At 58.8% G+C, this 20,919-nt stretch overlaps 1 protein-coding gene across 1 annotated transcript; it reads left to right on the forward strand.

Moving 5' to 3' along the window:
* The first annotated feature begins 3,547 nt into the window (after positions 1–3,547).
* Plpp7 (phospholipid phosphatase 7 (inactive)) lies at positions 3,548–19,279 on the forward strand. The gene is made up of 2 exons (XM_046452049.2): positions 3,548–4,304; positions 18,036–19,279. The coding sequence occupies exons 1-2, from the start codon at positions 3,854–3,856 to the stop codon at positions 18,398–18,400; spliced, it is 816 nt and encodes a 271-aa protein (XP_046308005.1). The 5' UTR covers positions 3,548–3,853; the 3' UTR covers positions 18,401–19,279.
* Positions 19,280–20,919: the final 1,640 nt, after the last annotated feature.

A 20,919-nucleotide genomic window follows, 5' to 3' on the forward strand; every position in this document is an offset into this window, starting at 1 on the left:
AGGGCTGGATCTGGACCCTGGTAGCAGCTGTGGGCTCTGGCAAGCCTCATGGCCCCCACCCTGACCCTCAGCAGTCCACAGTGCTGGCACAGAAGGCTGTGCAGAGCCCTGGGCTGCACGGCTGTGTAGACAGGTCTCAGGCCGAGTCAGAGCCACCGGCCGGCCCAAGTCCCAGCTCTGGCCTTGGCCTCACAGGTGATGTCACCCCTGAGTCTGCTCTTCCTCCTCTGAGATGGGCAGAGGGAGGCCAGACTTCACCTTATTGCCCAGGACTGTCCAAGGTCCCTCTAAGCACTGCACCCGAGAGCTCAGGTCAGCCCAGCAGACCCCATGGGGTGCCCCCAAGTCACTGTTTCACTTGGCACCTGCCACTTTAACCCTTCTTTATATTCTGCTTAATGAACAGGGACATGTGGATAAGAATGGCTGTCCTGGGACAGTTTTGAGTACAGTTGTCACAAAATGGGATCAACCTAAATGTCGAAGGATGGAGGAGTGGCCTATATAGATGGTGTCCACTGTGTGACAGCAGGCTTATCAGGCAGCCTAGGAAAATAAAGGGGTCGTCATGGGGACGTGGCCAGGCTTACATAGGTGGGTGAAACGGGAGCTAAGTTTTTAAAGAATGTTCAACACGATCCTATTTTAAATGTCTATTTGTGTATTTGTCTATCTCAATAGACAAATACACCTGTGCTGGATATGCAGCTGTTTCACACTTAGATATAGTTTGTTTAACATATATTCTTTTCTGACTATTAAAATAATGCTTGGTTGGTGTACAGTGTCTCCATAAATGGAAAGGCGACAGTGTCCGGAGTGTTCCACTTGGCCACATGGCCACAGGATGTCCCCGTGTCTGCCCTCTGGGATGTGGCAGTGATGTGGGCTGCCTCGTGCTACACTCCAGATGAGCTGCTTCTACGCTGTGACTACTGTATTCAACACCATTCCAAGACGGCCATCCTGACCCACACACCCCTGTGTGTTAAAGCCATTAAGTGAAACAGTGCATTGGCACACCTGTGGGGTCTGGTGGGCTGAGCTGAGCTCCCTGTTGCGGTGCCCAGATACAGAAAGCGTGAAGGGGCCCATAGATAGTCTGTATTTATTGCATGTACTTCAAAAAGTAGTAACATTTACACAGAAAAAAATCAGGTGATACTGTGGCGTTCGACAGATCACTAATTGTGTCAGGGCCGCGTGTCCGGCCTCTCCCTGGCTGGACTGCAGGAAGAGATCAATGAAAGTATTGAAGGAATGAATGAATGCTTTCCAAGACTCTTGATGGTGGACTGTGAGGAAGTCTATGGACTGAGGAACAGCACTTGCTTCTCAGCTGAGAACTTGCCCAGGGTCACCCCAGCTTGCCGAGGACAGCAGCAGTCTCAGGGTCACAGGGGAAGCCAGTACAGCTTCCCCTGTGCTTCCTCTGGGCTGAGTGAGCCTTCACATCACTCCCTCACCAGCCCTCTGAGGGGGAAACCGGCTGGGCAGCGTGGAAGGACCTGCCTATGGTCATTCAGTGGAAGTGGTTTGAACCTGGGGCCGTCCCTCTTTAGAGCCTGTGTCTTAACCACTGCGGGGCTGAAGCTAAATGAGACCCCGTGGCATTCCCAGAACTGCTAGCAGCTGCAGCTAGCCCGAATGCTGACACAGCCTCTAGGTATTATTAATAGCCCCCGCTGGGCTGGACTTCTTAGCCCCTGTGGAGGCCAGCCCGGGTCATGGGCCCCGCCCAGGGAGGGTAAGGTGGGTGCCCTGTGGATAGCTGAGCAAACAGATCCCTGTGGCCTGAGAGATCTGAGTCCAAAGGCCCTGGTTTCCCCAGCCCAGGGACTGCTGAGGAGCTGGACTCCCCCTACTTTTGGTTTCCTGCCTTTATCCCTCCAAGCCTCGGCTTCCTCGTCTGTGACATGGGGGTATCACTGGTTAAGTCGGGTCAGTGATAAAGCACAGCCCTCTGGGTGCAGGGTGAGACAGCACACACCAGAGGGCAGGATGGAACGCAGCCTGGGACCTCCCTGCCACCAGAGCGCCCCAATCTGAGTGGAACCCTCTGGAAGAGGAAGAGGAGGAGTGAGGCCAGCCTCGACTAGCCCAGCTGGACCCAGCCAGGGTGTTTGCAAGGAACCTCACATGGAGGGCTCCTGGGCTCTGGCTTCATTCACCCATCAGGGATGAGGGCAGGTCCTTCTGAAGGGGGCTCTCAGAGGGGAGAGGAGGCTGTGCTTGTGTGTCAAATGGAATCAGTTTCTAACCCACAGAGCCCAAGGCTCACTCTGTGGTAGGGACTGAACTCTGCAAAGACCTGAGAGGTAGGCACTATTATGTCCATGTTAAAGGTGGAAAAACCAAGGCTCAGGGACGTGATGTGACTTGTTGGAGGTCTCAGAACTGACAGGTGGCAGAGCCCCTGTGGCCAGTGTTCACTCTACCCCACACACTTCCTGTCCTTGGGAGACTGTGGGGTGGGCCTTGGTTTGTGGCAGGCTCCATATCTGGTAGAGAAATCTCAGCCTTCTGCCTCCATCTGGGCTGGGCAGGCAGGTCATCAGTGGCCTCCCCGAGTGATGAGACCAGGATGTCTGCTTCTGATTCTTCCAGGCAGCCCCCATACACAGGTCCAGGTGGCCCTAAGAGGGCTCTTCCCAGAGGTCACCTAGGTAGCCACGGGGAGGCCCAGCTCATATCCCAAGTCTTTAGCCAGGACCTCTCGGGATGGCAGTTTCTCGGCCTCGCCCCACATGCTAGCCACGATGGCCTCTGTCCTTCCAGTGCAGAGAGCTTGCCCCTGCCCAGGGCTTCTCGCCTTCTCTTCCTTCCTGGGCCAAGCCCTCTCTGACCCCCAGATCAGACCCAGAGCCCTGGTTCTGTGGCCCTGCAGCACCTTTGCACACTTGTGACCGTTTCTGTGTCATTCATGAAAACCCCACTGGTGTGTGCTTCCCCGAGGCAGGGACAGAGCTCTGAGCACGGGGCCCGGCTCTCAGTAACTGTGCATTGCCTGCAGCTGCTGTGGCTCTCCTGTCCTTGGCAAAACTCAGAGTACCAGGTACCATTGGCAACCTCCATTGGCAGACCTGTTATCCACCATCCATTACCCCTCCATCTCACGAAATCAGACCTCAGACTGCATTCGGTTGGATTGCCATCAACCACACCAAATTCACAGATTTAAAAAGAGAGCGAGGGAAGGAAAACCCAGCTGCCGCCTTAATGAAATACTGTCACGGGGGAGGAGCTGGCCTGGCCCCAGGGACCCAGCATGATGCTCTTAGTGATGTCACCAATTCCATCATCTGATGCCCAGAGAGGCCTGTGGCCGGGGCTCCACCTGCAGCCCATGGGACTAGGTCCACGCTGCCCAGGCCAAGGGGGCAGGCAGGCCTGGCTCCCAGGGGTCTGGATGGCTCAGAGGAACCTGGTAAATTCAGGGGTTAAACCAGGACCCGACTCTGCCTGGGCCAGAGGCTGAGGCCACAGCTGAGTCCAGGACAGCAGAACTACATTTCCCAGAGTGCCCCAGAGCCCAGGGACAAGCCATTGGCAGATTTAAATAGCCCAGGCCCAGGCAGCCAGGCGGCAGCTGTGGACTCGTCCACCTCCCTGCAGCTCCATTGGCGCTGGCCCGGCATGGGTGGGCTCATTGGCTGTCCAGCTGGCACTGACATCCCCTCGGAGCCTGGTGGCAGCCGGAGGTAAACAGCCACATGCAATCCTCCACTCTATATTTAACAGCCGCTGCGGGGAAGCAGGCAGCGGCAGCCGGGCTGGCCCTTGCCTTTGGGGAGAAGGCCCTCGGAGTGCGAGCCGGGCTGGCACCGGCCTGCTCAGGGTGAGCGAGGTCACCATGCCAGCTTCCCAGAGCCGGGCCCGAGCCCGGGACCGCAACAATGTCCTCAACAGGGCCGAGTTCCTGTCCCTGAACCAGCCCCCCAAGGGCACCCCAGAGCCCCGGAGCTCAGGCAGGAAGGCCTCGGGGCCCTCGGCGCAGCCCCCACCCGCAGGCGACGGGGCCCGCGAGCGGCGCCAGTCTCAGCAGCTGCCCGAGGAGGACTGCATGCAGCTGAACCCCTCCTTCAAGGGCATCGCCTTCAACTCCCTGCTGGCCATCGACATCTGCATGTCCAAGCGGCTGGGGGTATGTGCTGGCCGGGCTGCGTCGTGGGGCAGTGCCCGCTCCATGGTCAAGCTCATTGGCATCACCGGCCACGGCATCCCCTGGATTGGGGGTACCATCCTCTGCCTGGTAAAGAGCAGCACGCTGGCCGGCCAGGAGGTGCTCATGAACCTGCTCCTGGGTGAGTGTGCCCGCCGGCCCCGCCCCGCCCCGCCCCGCAGGACCAGCAGGGCCTCAGAAGCCAGCTGGACTGAGCTAATGAGTTTAAAGTAGGAAGGGTGCCCCAGAAACGGGCAGGCCTCTGGCTTGGGGAAGTCAGAGCCTGACGCACCGAGGAGGCCCCTCGCAAAGTGAGGGCTGAGAGAAGGCAGAGGTCAGCGGGAAGCTCCAGGGGCCTGTTCTGGACAAAGGGCACCGCTGCCCAGGGGGCAGCTGGGGCTGGGCAGTGACCTCAGGGGCCTGCGGGGTGTCCTGGGCAGCAGGCGTCCTTGTTCGACTCCCTCCACAGCTGGGGTCCTTGTCCTTGACCACACACAGGCAGCACTTGTGATGCCCCCCAGAGCCCCACCCCGGCTGGGTTCAGGGGCCTGTAAGATGCCAGGCTTCTCCCCACAGGGCCTGGGGTCCCTCCCACTCAGAGCCTCCTGGAGTCCTGACCTGCTCCTTCCCAGGAGAGTGGCTGAAGTGGGGGGGCAGGGGCCGCTGGTTATTGGTTTGTGTCTCCGAAGTCTTGGCTGCCACCAGCCCCTCTCGGTTAGTACCATCTGTCCTTGCCTATTGCCTTGTGGGACCCATGTGGAAGACAAGCGCCCCTCCGCCCCCGTGCGACACCTCCAGATGCCCGGGGCACTCAGGGAACCTCGGCCTCCACCTCCAGGCCAGGCCTGTGAGGGTTTTCTCACCCCTTGCCATGTGGCCAGCATTCAGGGGACAGGCGGGGTGGGGGTTCTCGGGCAAAACAACATGGTAACAGGGGTCTTGGTTCCAAAAGGGGTGTGAGTTGGGCCACAGAGAACTTCCATTCCAGAGGGAGTTATGGGGACTGAATCTGGGGCCTGACGCTCAGGGGTGCCATGCGGGGAGGGAGGCAGAAACAACCAGAAACCTGAGGAGGAGCTGGCTGTGTCCACCACTGCCTAAGCCTCTCGTTTTTATCACTAAATCATTATTATTATTATTTTATTCCAAATAAAAAGTCTCGAGATGCCAAGCACAGTAGCCCACACCTGTAATCCCAGGGGCTCAGGAGGCTGAGTCAGAAGGATTGTGTGTTCAAAGCCACCTCAGCAACTTAGCAAGGTCCGAAGCAACTCATGAGACCCTGTCACTAAATAAAATATAAAAAAGGGCTGGGCATGTGGCTCAGTGGTTAAGCGCCCCTGGGTTCTATCTCTAGTACCCTCCTCAAAAAAGTCCCGTGAGTTTTGTGCCCCCTGTCATTCCCATTTTACAGATTAGGAGACTGAGGCTCCTATAAATAAAGCAGTCTGACCAAGTCTCAGCTTGGGATCTGCACCTGGCCTGCCTGACCTACAGGCCTCTGCTCTCTGCAGGTGGTTTAGGACCTTGGGAGGGAGGGACAGAGTCTGGTAGGCAGAATCTGCTCCCACTCTAGGTTTCTCTGGTGCCCACAAGAGCCATGGAGGGCTGTGGCTTGAGAACACTGTGCTGGAGTTAGGTTGCCTGGTGCCCGAGGTGGGACAGGGACGTGCTCTCCGGGGCCTATGCTCCAGACCCCATCGGCTCCTGCCTGCCTTCCCCAAGTGGTGACACAGGGGATGGTGCTGAGCTTTGCTGAGTGTTTACTGTATGCCAAGCTGTGCGTGAACCACACGGCACTTTGCACCTGCACCATGACCTCTGAGCATTTAAACAGGAAGAAACTGGGGCCGGGGCAGTGGCTCAGGGGCAGAGCGCTTGCCTAGCACGCGTGAGGCACTGGGTTCGATCCTCAGCACCACATATAAGCAAAATAAACATATTGTGTCCACCTAGAAGTAAAAAATAAATATTAAAAAATAAGAAGAACCTGAGCCCAGGGTAATGGTGCTGCAGCTAGCCAGGGGCGCAGGCATTATTCTACCTTTACTTTGCCCCATCCTGAGGAGGGTGAGGGAACTTCGGGCAGGTGAGGATCAGGGAAGAAATCAGGGTCTCAGCTGTCCCCAGACAGTAGGTGCTCCGCTAAGGGTTGGCTCCTCACCACAGGGGTGTGCTAGCAGCTACCCGCTTCACCACCTAAAGTAGCTCCTCTTGAGTCTGTGCCTCACACACGAGCATCGGCTTTTACGAAAGCTCCGCCTGAGGCTGGGTTTGCTCGGGGATAGAGTGCTTGCCTAGTGTGCAGGAGACCCCGGGATCAAGCCCTGGTACTGGAAGAAAAAAATAGAAATTAGGCCTGCCCCAAGTGCTTAAAAATTTGCAACTCACTTGTTGGATTAGGTTTCTGGCTCCTGGCAGCTCTTAGCTGCTATGGGCCCAGGAGTGTGTGCCCCACAGGGCAGAGAACAAGATTGGAGACGCCCCCCTTCTTTTTTTTTTGGTACTGGAAATTGAACTCAGGGGCTGTTGACCACTGAGCCCATCCCCAGCCCTATTTTGTATTTTATTTAGAGACAGGGTCTCTCTGAGTTTCTTAGTGCCTTGCCATTGCTGAGGCTGGCTTGGAACTCGAAACCCTCCTGCCTCTGCCTCCTGAGCAGCTGGGATTACAGGTATGTGCCACCATGCCCAGCCATGCCTCCCTTCTTGAGTGACAATCACTTTTTAAATCTTTAAGGACATCATTTATTGAGCTTCATTGTGTACTACTTGCTGTAAACAGCTAGGATTTTAGATTGCAAAAAGCCTCCTCGATGATCTTCGAGGGCAATGTCAATATGTCCATTTTACAGATGAGTAGACTGGGCTCAGGAGGACCAAGTGACCTGCCCACCCTCACAGCTGTGAGGGATAGGTCCAGGAACCAGATCCAAGGCCTCCAGGCTGCAAGCCACACCTTCTCCTCACCGTGGCCTGAGGCGCAGATGTGTCACCCTTAGGCTCACTCCACTGCTGCCTGAGCTGGTCTGGGAGGAGGTTTTCTGTCTGTGTGTCCAGGTGCCAAGACCATCACAGATGAGGACCTGCCACAGAGCAGCCTCACTGGCCAGGTGGAGCAGGCAGGGTGGGTCTGGGGCCCCAGGAAGCAGCTTGGTGGGGAAACACTGCCTCCAATGCCAACAGTAGGCTCTCGCCCTGCAGCTCTGCCCTGACCCCCCAGGAGGACTGTGGACCCCCTTCTCTACCTTGGGAAAGCTGGCTGTCCCCTGAGCAGGAACTGCAGGCACCCATTGCCATTTAGTCTTTGGAGGGGCTGGGGTAACTTCCAATCCTGGCGCTCGGGCGCTGGGGTCAGACGGGGTTTGTCCAAGTCCCTGCTCTGACTCGTACTCTGTGCAAACTTGGTTCCCACTCTGGCTGTGTCTCGGGATCTGTGCAATGAGGGCGCAGGGCGGTGCTGGGGGTTCCAAGGAAGCTGGTTAAGTACAAGGCCAAAGTCATGGTTGCCTGGAGCATGAGGGAGCCCTTGGCCAGCCCTGCCCACCCCCTCTGCCCCAGAGCATGGCCGACTTCCTGGGCAGTCTCTTCCTGGGGCCCAGGAAGGGTGCCAGCTAGGCCAGAGAATCCCTGTCCTTGGCTCTGTACACCTCGCAGCAGTGGTCCCTTGCCCTCCCCCTCCCCCTGTCTCCCTCCCTCCGCAGTGCCCTCTGCCATGGCTCCAACTTGCCAGGCCAGAAGCAGTCTTAGCAGCTGGAAAAAGTAGACTCAGGGGCTGGGGCTGGGGCTCAGTGGTGGAGGGCTGGCCTGGCATGTGCAAGGCCCTGGGTTCGATCCTCAGCACCACATGAAAATAAAGATTAAAAAAAAAAAAAAAGTGACCTCAACCAGACCTGGGTACAAATCCCAGCCTTGCTGTGGGCTCAGGCAAGGACTTCACCTCTTGAAGCCTCAGTTTCCTCATCTGTTAAGTGGGTTGTTGGGAGTCTTCACTGAAGAATCACACAGTGTTTGGCATGTACTAATGCCGGGTGACGCTTGTGTAACTACGATTGTTGTTATCAGCAGCAGCAGCAGTGTTGACACCGTCATTATCAGAAGGCCCAGGCCACCTCCTGCCAGGTCCTCTCCAGGCTTGAAGTGCCAGTAAAATGACCCCATGCTCCCTCTTATCCCTCCCCTGTAGCCCCAGCTTGATGAACCCAAGGGAGTTAGGTGACAGGTAACCAACCCATCCCGGTTCACCAACCTTGTCCTCCTTCCTTATGGGCCTCTTCTGGGGTGGGCAATGCCCTTGTGTCTTGTTGCCATGATCTGAATCCTTTATTAAAGTGTGTGGGTTTGGTTTTTTTGGTCCTGGGGATTGAACACCCAACAGTGCTTAACCACGAGCCACATCCCCAGCCCTTTTTATTTTTTTATGTTGAAACAGAGTCTCCCTAAATTGCTGAGACTGGCTTTGAACTCGCAATCCTCCTGCCTCAGCCTCCTGAGCTGCTGGGTTTACAGGTGTGTGCCTCCTGTCAAAATTTTCCTGAATATGAAAACAGTCCATTTGTATAGGTCATTCTTTGTTAGGGTGATACATGTGTGTTGGGGTGGGGTGCAGCTCCATGGTAGAGTACATGCTTTGGCACGCATGAGGACCTGGCTTTGATCTAGATGAACATACAAGTTATTTCAATAATTTTTGTGTGCGGCTCAGTGGCATTAAGCTCAGTGCCATGCAACTGTCACCACCGTCCACCTCCAGAACATGTTCATCAATAAAACTAACCCCCATTTGCTCCCTCTCCCCTACACCCAGCGGCCAACACGAGGCAGCTTTCTGTCCCTATGCATTTGGCTCTAGGGACCTATTGTAGGTGGACCCCATAGTATTTGTCCTCCCGTAACTGGCTATGTCACGTAATGTCCCCAGGGTTCATCTACGTGATAGCACAGGTCAGAGTTGCCTTCCCTTTTGTGGCTGAAGAGTAGTCTGTGTGATGCTGGATCTCGGCTTGTGGGTGAGTCTGTCGCCCTGTGGCGATTGTGCCTGAGGCTGCCCTGAGTCCTGCTGTCCCTTCATCTCTTCCTGCTGTGAACTCACAGTGGAACTGCTGAATCCAATGGTGATTCTACGCAGCTGTTTGGAGACCCGGGGCCATTTTCCTTGGTGGCAGTCCTGTCTTGCGTTCCAGGGGCTCCAGGTTCCCCACACCCTCGCCAACACTTGATCTAATTTTTCTCACAGAACCCTCCTCTCACTGAGGCTGGGTTGGGGTTCCCTAGTGGAGCCGAGCACCCTCTCGTGATTCACTCTTGCCGCGAGAGGTAATTCAAGCAGCACTGGGGTCAGCCTCATGACGCCCCACCAGGCCTTCCCGAGCACGGTGCTTCTTCTGGAGTAGTAGTGCTCTGCGGTGGGGACGCGCCACGGTGATCTGGGGTGTCTTCAAGGAGGTGGAGCAGAGGGAGCTCCATCCAGACCAGACCCAGGAGGATTACATCAGGCGTTTTGCAACATGAAGGCTTGCTCCGTGGCAAAGATTGATAACGACGGCATCAGTCCCAGGTCGGGCAGACAGTCGCAGGGTGGACAGCCTTGCAGACGTGCTTTCTGTCTAAGGCTGTGGTGGCCTCTCTGCAAGCTGTGGCCCCACTCAGCAGGACCTCTCCTGGCTGTGGGTCACTCTGCTCCTCCCAACCTCTGGCTTCCCTGGGTCCTGCTGCGAGGACTGGCACCAGGGACCCCATTCCCACTCTTCCACAGGGATGGAGCTTGGACAAAGGGAGCTGCCCCTGACCCCTGCCCCCAGGAAGGAGCTCTGCTGCAGCTGGCCTTTGTCTTTCCTGCTCTTCGGCCAGCTTGGCCTTTGCTCTCAGGGAGACACCTGCTAAGCTGCATGCTCCCATCTAGAATCCTCGTCCCAGCCACCGGTCTGTGCCGTCGCAGGGAACTGGCTCCCTGAGCCTCGTGTACCTTCCCCAGCCATCCTGAAGCACCCACCCCACCCAGGCCCCCTTGGCCGACCCTCCAGCTCTCCCTTCCCCTGCCCACCAGCTCTTGCTCTTGGGGACAACTTAGGTGATAACCCATCCACGAGGCTCCTGTGACGTGTCCCTTACTGAGAGATTCAGGCTGATCCCATGTCAGATTCGCTCCAGCTCCAGGAGGTAAAATCTCCCCTCTCGTCCCCAGCTTTGCTTCTTGTCTCAGTGGGGCTCAGTGTGACCATGGGTCCCCCAGGTCTTTGGCCACCCCTGACCAGGTCCTACATACACAGCCATGGCAGCCACCCTGGATTTGGATGCCATAGAAAGGAACCAGCTCACTGTGCAGAGGTGCGGCCGGGTCTGCACAGTCCATTTTTGAGACTCAGGCCAGCAGCGCTTGGTACTCTGCTGTGGAGGAGGCCGTGCAGGGACGCCACACTGACGATGCCCATGTCCTTGGCACAGTCGCCTTTAGAGCTAGCTTGGCATGCGGAGTCCTCAGGGGAGAGAGTAAACCCCCTGAGGGCACACACTTGCTCAAAGTCACTGAGGCCGGGGAGCAGAAGACAAGCCAGGACCTCCCAGTGCCCTGGCCTCCAGGGGCTCAGCTGACTCAGGAGGCAGGTGCCTGGGCAGGAGAGGCTACATGTGTGCACATGCGCGCGCGCGCACACACACACACACACACACACGCGCTTCTCACACCAACCAAGCAGAGTCCCAACGCTAAAAACTGGCACATTTCCTGCCTCCCCAATTCCCTTCACCAACCTCTCTGCTCACCCAGTGCTCCCCAGGGCCCGTGTCCTTCTGCAGGGCTGCCCTGATGCTTACAAATAACTCTGTGTGTGTGTGTGTGTGTGTGTGTGTGAGAGAGAGAGAGAGAGAGAGAGAGACAGAGAGACAGAGACAGAGAGAGACAGACAGAGAGAGAGAGAGAGAGAGAGAGAGACAGAGAGTGTGTGTTTAAATGTACCCTTTCAGCCGCTCCTAAGTTCATTGGCATTAAACATGTGCGTCACTGTGTGGCCACTGCCGCCATCCATCTCCAGAACCTTCTCACCTTGCAAAACCGAAGCTCTGTGCCCTGAAATGTCAGCTCTTCACTGCCCCCCAGCCCCTGGCAGCCCCCATGCTACTTGCCACTATGAATTCAAATCCTCTAGGTCCCTCGTGTGAGTGGAATCCTACGGTAGTTGTCCTTTTGCAGAAATAACTTTTAAGAATGTGTGGAAGGATACATATTCATTATAAGAGAGAATTAGTGCATGATTACAAAAAAAAACAACAACAAAGTCACCCTTAGTCCTCCTGCCCAGTGAAGAGCGAGCGCAGGGGACCTGCCGCAGGCCCCTTCTGGCTCCCCTGCAGGCACACTCACCCCCCCCAGGCACACTTACCCCCCCAGGCACACTCACCCTGCAGGCACACTCACCCCCCCCAGGCACACTTACCCCCCCAGGCACACTCACCCTGCAGGCACACTCACCCTGCAGGCACACTCACCCTGCAGGCACACTCACCCCCCCACAGGCACACTCACCCTGCAGGCACACTCACCCCTGCAGGCACACTTACCCCCCCACAGGCACACTCACCCTGCAGGCACACTCACCCCTTCAGGCACACTCACCCTGCAGGCACACTCACTCTGCAGGCACACTCACTCTGCAGGCACACTCACCCCCCCACAGGCACACTCACCCTGCAGGCACACTCACCCTGCAGGCACACTCACCCCTGCAGGCACACTTACCCCCCCACAGGCACACTCACCCCTTCAGGCACACTCACCCTGCAGGCACACTCACCCTGCAGGCACACTCACTCTGCAGGCACACTCACTCTGCAGGCACACTCACCCCCCCACAGGCACACTCACCCTGCAGGCACACTCACCCCTTCAGGCACACTCACCCTGCAGGCACACTCACCCTGCAGGCACACTCACTCTGCAGGCACACTCACCCCCCCACAGGCACACTCACCCCCCCACAGGCACACTCACCCTGCAGGCACACTCACCCCTGCAGGCACACTCACCCTGCAGGCACACTCACCCCCCCACAGGCACACTCACCCTGCAGGCACACTCACCCTGCAGGCACACTCACCCTGCAGGCACACTCACCCCTGCAGGCACACTTACCCCCCCACAGGCACACTCACCCTGCAGGCACACTCACCCTGCAGGCACACTCACCCCTTCAGGCACACTCACCCTGCAGGCACACTCACCCCTTCAGGCACACTCACCCCTGCAGGCACACTCACCCTGCAGGCACACTCACTCTGCAGGCACACTCACCCCCCCACAGGCACACTCACCCTGCAGGCACACTCACCCCTGCAGGCACACTCACGGCTGGTGCAGCTGCTGTTTTCTGATCTGCTTCTTGCACTCCGCTCACCCGCCGCCCTCCTTCAGTGGTGATGAATGGACATCAGCCACATCCACACGGTGTGCCAAGCGTCCTGTTGTCTAGACGGCCACAGCTGGTCCCGTCTGTCTCCCCCTGAAGGGCACTGGGTCATTTCATGGTTCTCAGCGTCATAAATAATGCTGCCGTGGACATCCCAACCAGGAGTGCCCCTGCACATCCTTAAGGATCTTCCAGGGAGCCAAAGGGGACTGTCCAAGGGACATGTGGTGTGAAGACTTCTGATTCTGAAGCTAAATGCCCTTTAGGAAGCCGAGACCAACTTGCGCTCACCCCAGCCATGCAGGCCTGGATTTGTCTCTAAGAGGCAGGGTTGACCCCCCAGGCCAGAAGCACCAGGACCCCTCCTGGCCAGCAAGGGACATTGGTCCACAGACCTGTCCCCCCACCAGCCAACCAGGAGCCCCCAGAAGCCCTGTCCTGCTCCTGAGGGTCACAGTGCCCCCAGGGCCCCCAGCTTCCCTCCCCCTCCCCAGCCCTGATTTCCCAGAGCCCTGTGGCTGAGCAGCTTGTCCCAGCACACCCCCAAGGGGACAGCACACCAAACCCAAAAGCCACCACACACTGTCCTCCGCCCCGGTGGTCCCCAGTGCCCCGCCATCAGCACACAAGTGGTGCTCTGACTTCCAAGGCCCCAGAGGCACGGCTTGCAAACCCCAGCAGCTCCTCTCTGGGGAAGCTTGGGCTCCTGCCGGGCCCGGGATCCCTGACCACCCCAGGCCCCAAGGACCTCGGAGTGGGGAAGGAGGACATGAGAGAGGTTCTCATCCCGCTCTGGGGGCTGGCAGCCCCCGGGACAGCAGGGCCTTGGGAATGGGAGGAGCTCCAGGGGAGCAGGGAGGAGCAAGGCGCTGAGGGTGGAGATGTTGGGTGGACGTCATGAGAGGCCCTGTGGTCCTCTGCTGTGGTCACAGGTGACATCCATTTATTATCCTTGACTCTGTGAGGCCCTCAGAGCAGCCTCTGAGCTGATCCCCAGGTGTCAGTGAGGGAAGGGAGACTCAGAGGGATGCATGTGCCAAGGTCATGCAAAAAATTCGCAAGTAGGTGACTCTGACACTGATCTTTGATTCTGAAGCCCAAGTGCACAGCCACCACCCTGGTTGATCACAAAAACGGAGGCCCAGAGAGGTTAAGTGAGCTGCCGGAATCACACAGGAAGAGTGGTTAAGTGACTGCCAGCCTTCCTGACCTTCACCCTGAGCCTCCCACCAGGTGGACCTTTTCTACCACGGGGGTCTCTTTGCTCCCTCTAAGCCAAGGACAGGGTGTAAGTCAGCAAACCTTTCTGTGTGGAATTCGCACAATCTTGGGAGGTAGCGTCATTTGCTTCTATTTCTGGGTGCCAGATTATACTCTGAGGGTGTTGGCATCTCCGCAGTCTCACTGTGGGCTGGCCACATGGGAGGAGGGGAGAGGCCACGCGGGAGGAGGGGAGAGGCCCTGCAGGGGGAGCTGGATGGAGCACGGCGGGGGATGGGGTGGGAGGCCAGGGAGGCTGTGGGCTCTGGAGGAAAGCCATCCTGTCCAGTGGACACCGCTTCTATTTACAACCCTCAAAACCAGGTGGGAAAGGTCACTGCCCGCCAGCCCCGAAATAACATCACTCTCTGGGTAAGCACTCGGGAGCTGCCCACCTCCCCCTCGGCTGCAGGGCCCTGCCAGACTGGCCCACCAGCCCTGGGCCTGGCATATGCCTGGACCCCCCAAAACAGTGATGGCCAAGAACTGGGGGTCAGGTGAGTGACGGAACCAGGCCCAGGATGGGCTGGGCCAACTGGATGGTGGGCTGGGCCTGATAACCCTCAGAGATGCCTCCTGCCAGATGAATCAGCAGCTTCCCAAAGGCCCAGACATGGGATTTCTCAAACCAGGGGACACGGGCAACCTCTGAGGTGTCCCCAGCAGGCAAAGGAGGGTCAGAAGCAGATACCATTTTCCTCTGCTTCATGTTCTGGGTATTTTTTGGGGGGAGGTACTAGAGATTGAACAGGGGTGCTCCACCACTGAACCACATCCCCAGCCTTTTTGTTTTTTTATTTGGAGACAGGTGACCGTCCCTCCTGAACCCAGCAGCTCTCCACGGGGCACCTCTGCTGGGGAGGCGGGCTTTACACTGGGCAGTTCCAGTCCTGGTTTTCACCTGATCCACCTGGTCACCAACAGGGCAGATGCCCAGATCTTCTAGTGACTGGTGGCATCGACTTTGGGCCTGATTCTAGTCTGGTGCACATTAACTTCCCCCAGAGTCTCAGCACCTAGACCCTGGCCATTCCCTGGCACCAAAACCTGGGAGGCCCTTGCCTCATCACTGTGGCCCCATCACTTGACCTGCTGGGACCTCAGGGAAGACAACTCTTTCATCCATGCACCTGCCTCAGGCCCCCCAGGCCCCAGGGCAGGCCAGACCTGGCCTTAGGAAGGACATATGAGGTCCCCACACAGGTTTGCCACCTGCTTCCTGTTCACCATTAGCTCGTTTTGTCCCATGATGGCCTATGTCCGTGGGAAGACGGAGGGCCTGGTTCTTAGTAGGAGATAGGACTCAAAACTCACCTGTGGCTCATCTAACCCCCTCCCCATGTCACTTCACTGTCATTCCCCTAGTGGGGGAGACTGTCCCCCAGGTCATTCTTGGGGTCTTGCAGGTGAGGGAGGGCCTCACAGGGCTGCAGAGGTCCTCCTGGCCTGGCCTTCCCTGCTGTCCCACTAGGCTGAGGTCACCCAGTGGGCCAGGGGTCATTTGCAGCTGCCTCCCTCCGGCTTCCCCTTGCTGGAAATCTGGCTGTCCCCAGTCCTTCTCTCCTCTAGGACTGGGACCGCCCCCAGACTCCAGATGGCTCCAAATCCTGGCCTGGGTCAGCAGCACCTGGGCTGGCTAGCCACAATTCAAACCCCAAGCTGAGGCTGGACTTTGAGCAGCAGCCCTGCCAGGGGACAGTGGAAGGCTGAGAAGTCCCCGGTGACCAAGGGGCAGTGTGGACAGCCAGGGCCTCACACTTTTAGCGGTGGAAGTGGGGACATTGGCATGGCAAAACTTTCAAAAGCCGGGCTTGGAGCTGCATGTGAGCATGCTGATGCTTTCACCACATCTACACTCCACACAAGGGGAGGAGGGTCTGGACAGGGCTCCTCTGAGTGGCAGGATCCCAGGGGCCTTCAGCTCTAACTGTGGAAGTGTCCACTGTGACCAGCAGCCACTGTCTCTTCTCATTTCTTTGGGCAGCTGCTGAGACCCAGCAGCTCTGACGCATGGCACTGTGTTCCAGGAAGGCTCCAGCCAGGCCACCTTGACCTGGAGTCACAATCCCCGACCTGAGCTGCCCTTGGGCGAGGGGTGGGGGGAGGCCTTGAGAGGAAACACTCGGCCTGGTTTGCTGGGGAGGAGGTGACCACCATCTCCATCTCACAGGTGAGGGAATTAGGTGACCCAAATAGGGACACACAGCACTGCACCTGCTTCTGGGGTTGTCTTCCCTGTCCCCAAAGAAGGGCTTACAGGTGCTGTGACCCCATGGGTTCTCCTAGGTCACTGATGCCAGGGAAACATAAGGGCCAGAGGTGTAGGTTCCCCCGGTGACTCTGCAGCTGCCCCGGAGGTGTGTCCTGGCCTGCCAATGCCACCTGCAACCACAGAGGGCCTTTGTGAGGGTGGGAACTGTTTGCCCAAAGCCCTCATGGTGGCTGTCCATGCCACTGTGACCAGCTGGGTGAAACTGCCGCCCAGGCACGGGCCTTCATCTAACTACATAGAGAGGCAGAGCAGCCCCACACAGGAGGGTGGCAGCAGAGACATGATGGAGACCCGGGCCTTTCCAATGCTTCCAAAATGGGGGATGAGCCCACCCTCTGGCTAAGAGTCTCAGGCCAGTGAGTCACCCAGCATTTGGTGACTGCTGCTCTATTAGGTCAGGGGACAAACCTGAGAACAATCAGACATGGCCCCAGCCTTCATGAGCCAATGGTGCAGGGGGAGGTGTGGCAGAGGCACCATCCACTCACCACTGCGGGGTCCTTGGTGACACAGGGCATGGAGTGTGCACACTTCAGGGCCTGTCCCCCCTGCGAGGCCAGCACAGGCCTCCTGAGGTGGTGACATTGAGGCTGAGGCCAGAAGTATGCTGGTGAGTCAGAGGGTTGGAAAGGGGCAGAACATTCCAGAGAGGAGGAGCAACAAGTATGAATGCTCCACACTGCCAGGCCCCGCCTCACCCACTGCAGAGTGGGGACGGCTGCCATAGTGGAGAGCAGTTTGGGTGTCTTGAAAAGCCACAGAGTCACCCTGTCACCCAACTGTCCCAGTCCTAAATGCACACCCCAAGGAACCGAGAACAGAGACCCCCCCCACACAGGTGCTCGCGCACAGAGTCCACGGGAGCACTGTCCACAGCGGCCAAGTGGAAACAAACCAGTGTCCACTGCCAGGTGACGATCGGTGGCATAGCCACCCGGTGGATCACCGTTCAGCCACACAGAGGATGACGTGCCCATGTGAGCTACCACGTGGGTGGGTGAACCCAGGAAACGTCACGGTGGGGGGAGCCAAGCACAGCAGCCCCCCTGTGGGAGGAGTCCAGGAGAGGCTCCTCCTGGACGGAGAGCCGGCGGCAGGCGGGGCTGGGGGCGGGGGCGGGGCTGGGCTGGGCGGAGCCGAAAGGGGCGGGGCTGGAGGCGGGGCGGGGCTGGAGGCGGGGCGGGGCTGGAGGCGGGGCGGGGCTGGAGGCGGGGCGGGGCTGGAGGCGGGGCTGGGCCTGACGCCTTCGGACCTCCTTAGGGCCTCTGTTTTAAGGGTTTCTTGCTGGGGCGACGGGAGGTTCTGGAAGTAGCTGGCTGGTCTGGTGGCAGACTTTGTGAACACACAAAATGTCACTGAACTGTGCTCTCTAGCGTGGTTAATGGCACAAGACCTGAGTGTCCCTTTAACTTTTTAAAAATGAGGGTAGCCGTGCCACGCTGTCAGAGCTGGGGAAAGCTTTGGAGAGGTCCTTTCAGGGCCCGCATCTCTGCACGGGAGCCCTCCAGGTCCGTGGCTGCTCACCAGCTGCCCACACTTCTGTCCTCTGACACCTTTGCTGAAGGCCTCAAGAGCAAAATGGGCCCCCGCCCTCAGGGTGTTAGTGAGTGGTAGTGGTGGGTGGGGGAGAGAAGAGAAAGGAAAAAATTAGAAAATGCAAAGTAGTCAGGTGGTGAGAAATGCTGTAAGGAAAATGAAGCAGGGCAGGGGGTTGTGATGGGGGCTTCTGCAGGCAGACATAGAAGGAAACAGATGTCAGAAAGAAGAACACTCCAGGTGGTGGGGCAGTGAGTGCAAAGGTCCTAGGCAGGAACCTGCCTGGAAGTCAGTGTGGCTGAGGGAGGTGATCAAAGGGGAGGTGAGGCTGGATGGGCTGGGAGCCGGAGCTTGGCCCAGTTGGTGGCACCGACTACCCAGGGCCTCCTTCTCTCACCCACAGCTCTGCTCCTGGACATCATGACAGTGGCCGGGGTGCAGAAGCTCATCAAGCGGCGCGGCCCATTTGATACGAGCCCCAGCCTGCTGGACTACCTCACCATGGACATCTACGCCTTCCCCGCCGGGCACGCCAGCCGTGCCGCCATGGTGTCCAAGTTCTTCCTCAGCCACCTGGTGCTGGCAGTGCCCCTGCGAGTCCTGCTGGTGCTCTGGGCCTTCTGTGTGGGCCTGTCCCGTGTGATGATCGGACGCCACCACATCACGGATGTCCTCTCGGGCTTCGTCATCGGCTACTTCCAGTTCCGCCTGGTGGAGCTGGTCTGGATGTCCTCCAACACCTGCCAGATGCTCATCTCTGTCTGGTGACCCACCTGCTTGCCAGCCTGCCCACGGCCTGGGGCGTGGGGTGGCCGGGAGAGTGGCAGGAGGCAGGGTGGGTATGCAGGGAAGCAGGTGGCCCCGGTCACGGCTGCCTCTCCTCCACGTCCCCTCCTGGTTGGAGCTAGCAGTCTCAGGCTGGCCCCGTGACTGGCATGTTCTCAGTGCCATGCCTCTGGCCCCTTTTCCTGGACTCAGATGCCCTCTCCAGGCGGCCGGGGCCTGCCTTGCGGTGGCCCTGCTTGGCCGCCACTCGGGGGACACAGGTGGGAACAGTCACGGCAGCAGGACTGGCACGGTCTCGTCCTCTCACCGTCATGACTGTTGAGGGCTGGGCGGTGCCCACCACGCCACAGCACGATGCCCAGCGACTTCCCCCAAGCCCCGCAGTGCAGGTGGCATTGCCATTAACGGTCATCGATAGCTTCGGGCAGCACTTTCCGGAGGGTGCCCGCAGGATGCCCACCGCCGGCGCTCCAGGGGAAGAGGGTGTTGTGGTCCAATACCTTTGGGAAGTGCTGCGCGCTCCGCCTGTAGGGCTCCGGGAGTCCTGCTCAACCTTGTGAAGCCATGTTTTTCCTGAACTTACTGGACCACAGGACCCTTTTCCTGAGGGACAGCTATTGACCCCAGGAACGGCACTGCCCGAGAGCCAGAGGGCCTGAGGTGTGAGCTGGCCTCCCCAAGGCCCAGACCCAGAGCCTGGGGAGACCTGGAGCCCGCGCCCTCAGAGAGCCCCGTCCTGGCCCAGGGGCATCAGTGTGGCTTTGGCCCCCAGGGGCCGGACTCTGTGAGACCTAATAGGTCGTTTCCTGTCAGCCGTTGGGATGTGCATTCAAGTAACAATATAGATGACCTGCAAACGGACACTTGTAGTGTGGTCTCTACCTCATGGAAAGCCATAGCCCCAGACAGTGGCCTTCCCAGGAGGAGTGCCACAGCAGGGGGAGCTAGGCAGGGCCACCGTACTGCTGGTCAGGGGTGACAGGCCAGGCTGGTCTGACCCTGGGCTTTTCCAGGCCGGTTGGCCCCCTCCCTGTCACTGTCTGGCGGTCATCAGCCCATTTAACATCCCTCAGCCCCTGACCACTCTGCCTGGGGCCGGGACAGTGAACCTGTGCTGGCTGTCCCCCGGGAGCCAGAGGCCCCTGCTCCAGCCTCAGGCCCTCCCAGCTCCTTCCTCACTCATGACAGACCAGGTCCTGTTCCCCAGGAGGTGGACCAGCCACCAGGCAAACAGCCCGGCCCAAGGAGCAGCAGTGAGTATGTGCAGGGTGGGAGGACCTGGCCACAGGGCATCAGGGCAGGGTAGATGGACCTGGCCACAGGGCATCAGGGCAGGGGTCCCTGGAAGAGGAAGCCAAGGCCAGGATGCGGGGAGCAGGGGGCAGCAGAAGAAGAGCAGTGTGCTCCAGCAGAGGAGGAGGCCAGGAGGTCTGTCGCGGGTCAGCAGGAAGCCAGAGTGCAGGGTCGGGTGAGGGGGGCTCTGAAAGTCATGGTGGGCCGTGGACCAGGACCCTCTGATATGGGGTGACCAGCAGGCCCAGCTCACAGATGAGAAAGCTGAGGCCAGGAGGCAGGGCCCTGGCCTGCCGTGGTTGCCCCTGTGGCCTGTCCCCTGGCTTCTGCAGGAGGCCACCTTCCTCGTGCTCCGTGGCTCCCCCTCCGTCACGTGACCTCATCCTAACTTCCATCATGATCACATCTGCAAAGACCCTGTTTCCAGAGAAGGATGTGCTCCTGGGCCAGGCCAGACATCAACACTTCCTTCTAGGGGGACACAACCAACCCATTATGTGCAGGATCCTTCAGGGGACCTTCCTCTGCCAGCTAGCCCCTCTGGGACTCCACAGGGGTCAACCCACTGCCCTCTGAGGAGGGGCCAGCTGCTGCACAGGAGCCCCGGGGGTGAAGGCAGGTGTCCAGGCTCAATGCCCTGCCCAGGCCCTGTGGCAGGTCCGCCACCATCCTCCTGCAGCAGGTGTCCTCTGTCCTCCAGGGTGGTGGCTGACAGGCCCCAAGACCCCCACCCACCCTCCCAAAGCCCCTGCTTCTCTGTGGAGCCTCCTGCGGGCTCACCCCTGCTGGGGTCAGGGGCCTGCTTTGCACTGAAGGAGCTCCGGAGAGCTGGACCCAGCAGGGCCACCACGGTCAAACCCCACATGCTGAATGCTGGCTGGTCCTGGGGTCCTCAAAATGCCTCCTGCGCTCCCCACAGCTGCTCAGGTGCCCGCGGGATGCTGAGCAGAGGGGTGAGGGTGTCTTCCTTCCCTCTTACCCCACCCTCGGAATCTGTCCCCCGCAATGAATTCGGCTCCAGGTTTGGGCTGGGGACAGGCTTCTGCCATCAGGGGCCCACATCCCCAGGAGGGACACGGGTCCCCAGAGCTTCTGCACCTGCAGGAGTGGACAGGGGGTCTTGGGGTCTCTGGGATGTGGAGGGGTTTGTAAAGAATGGAGGCTCCCAGTAAATACTTGAAGGCTCTGTGGGGCCCCAAGCATTAAGG

Source organism: Marmota monax, unplaced genomic scaffold (genome assembly GCF_021218885.2).
Source record: "Marmota monax isolate L192 unplaced genomic scaffold, Marmota_monax_Labrador192_F-V1.1 WCK01_AAM20220418_F8-fsc00020, whole genome shotgun sequence".
Classification (NCBI taxonomy): domain Eukaryota; kingdom Metazoa; phylum Chordata; class Mammalia; order Rodentia; family Sciuridae; genus Marmota; species Marmota monax.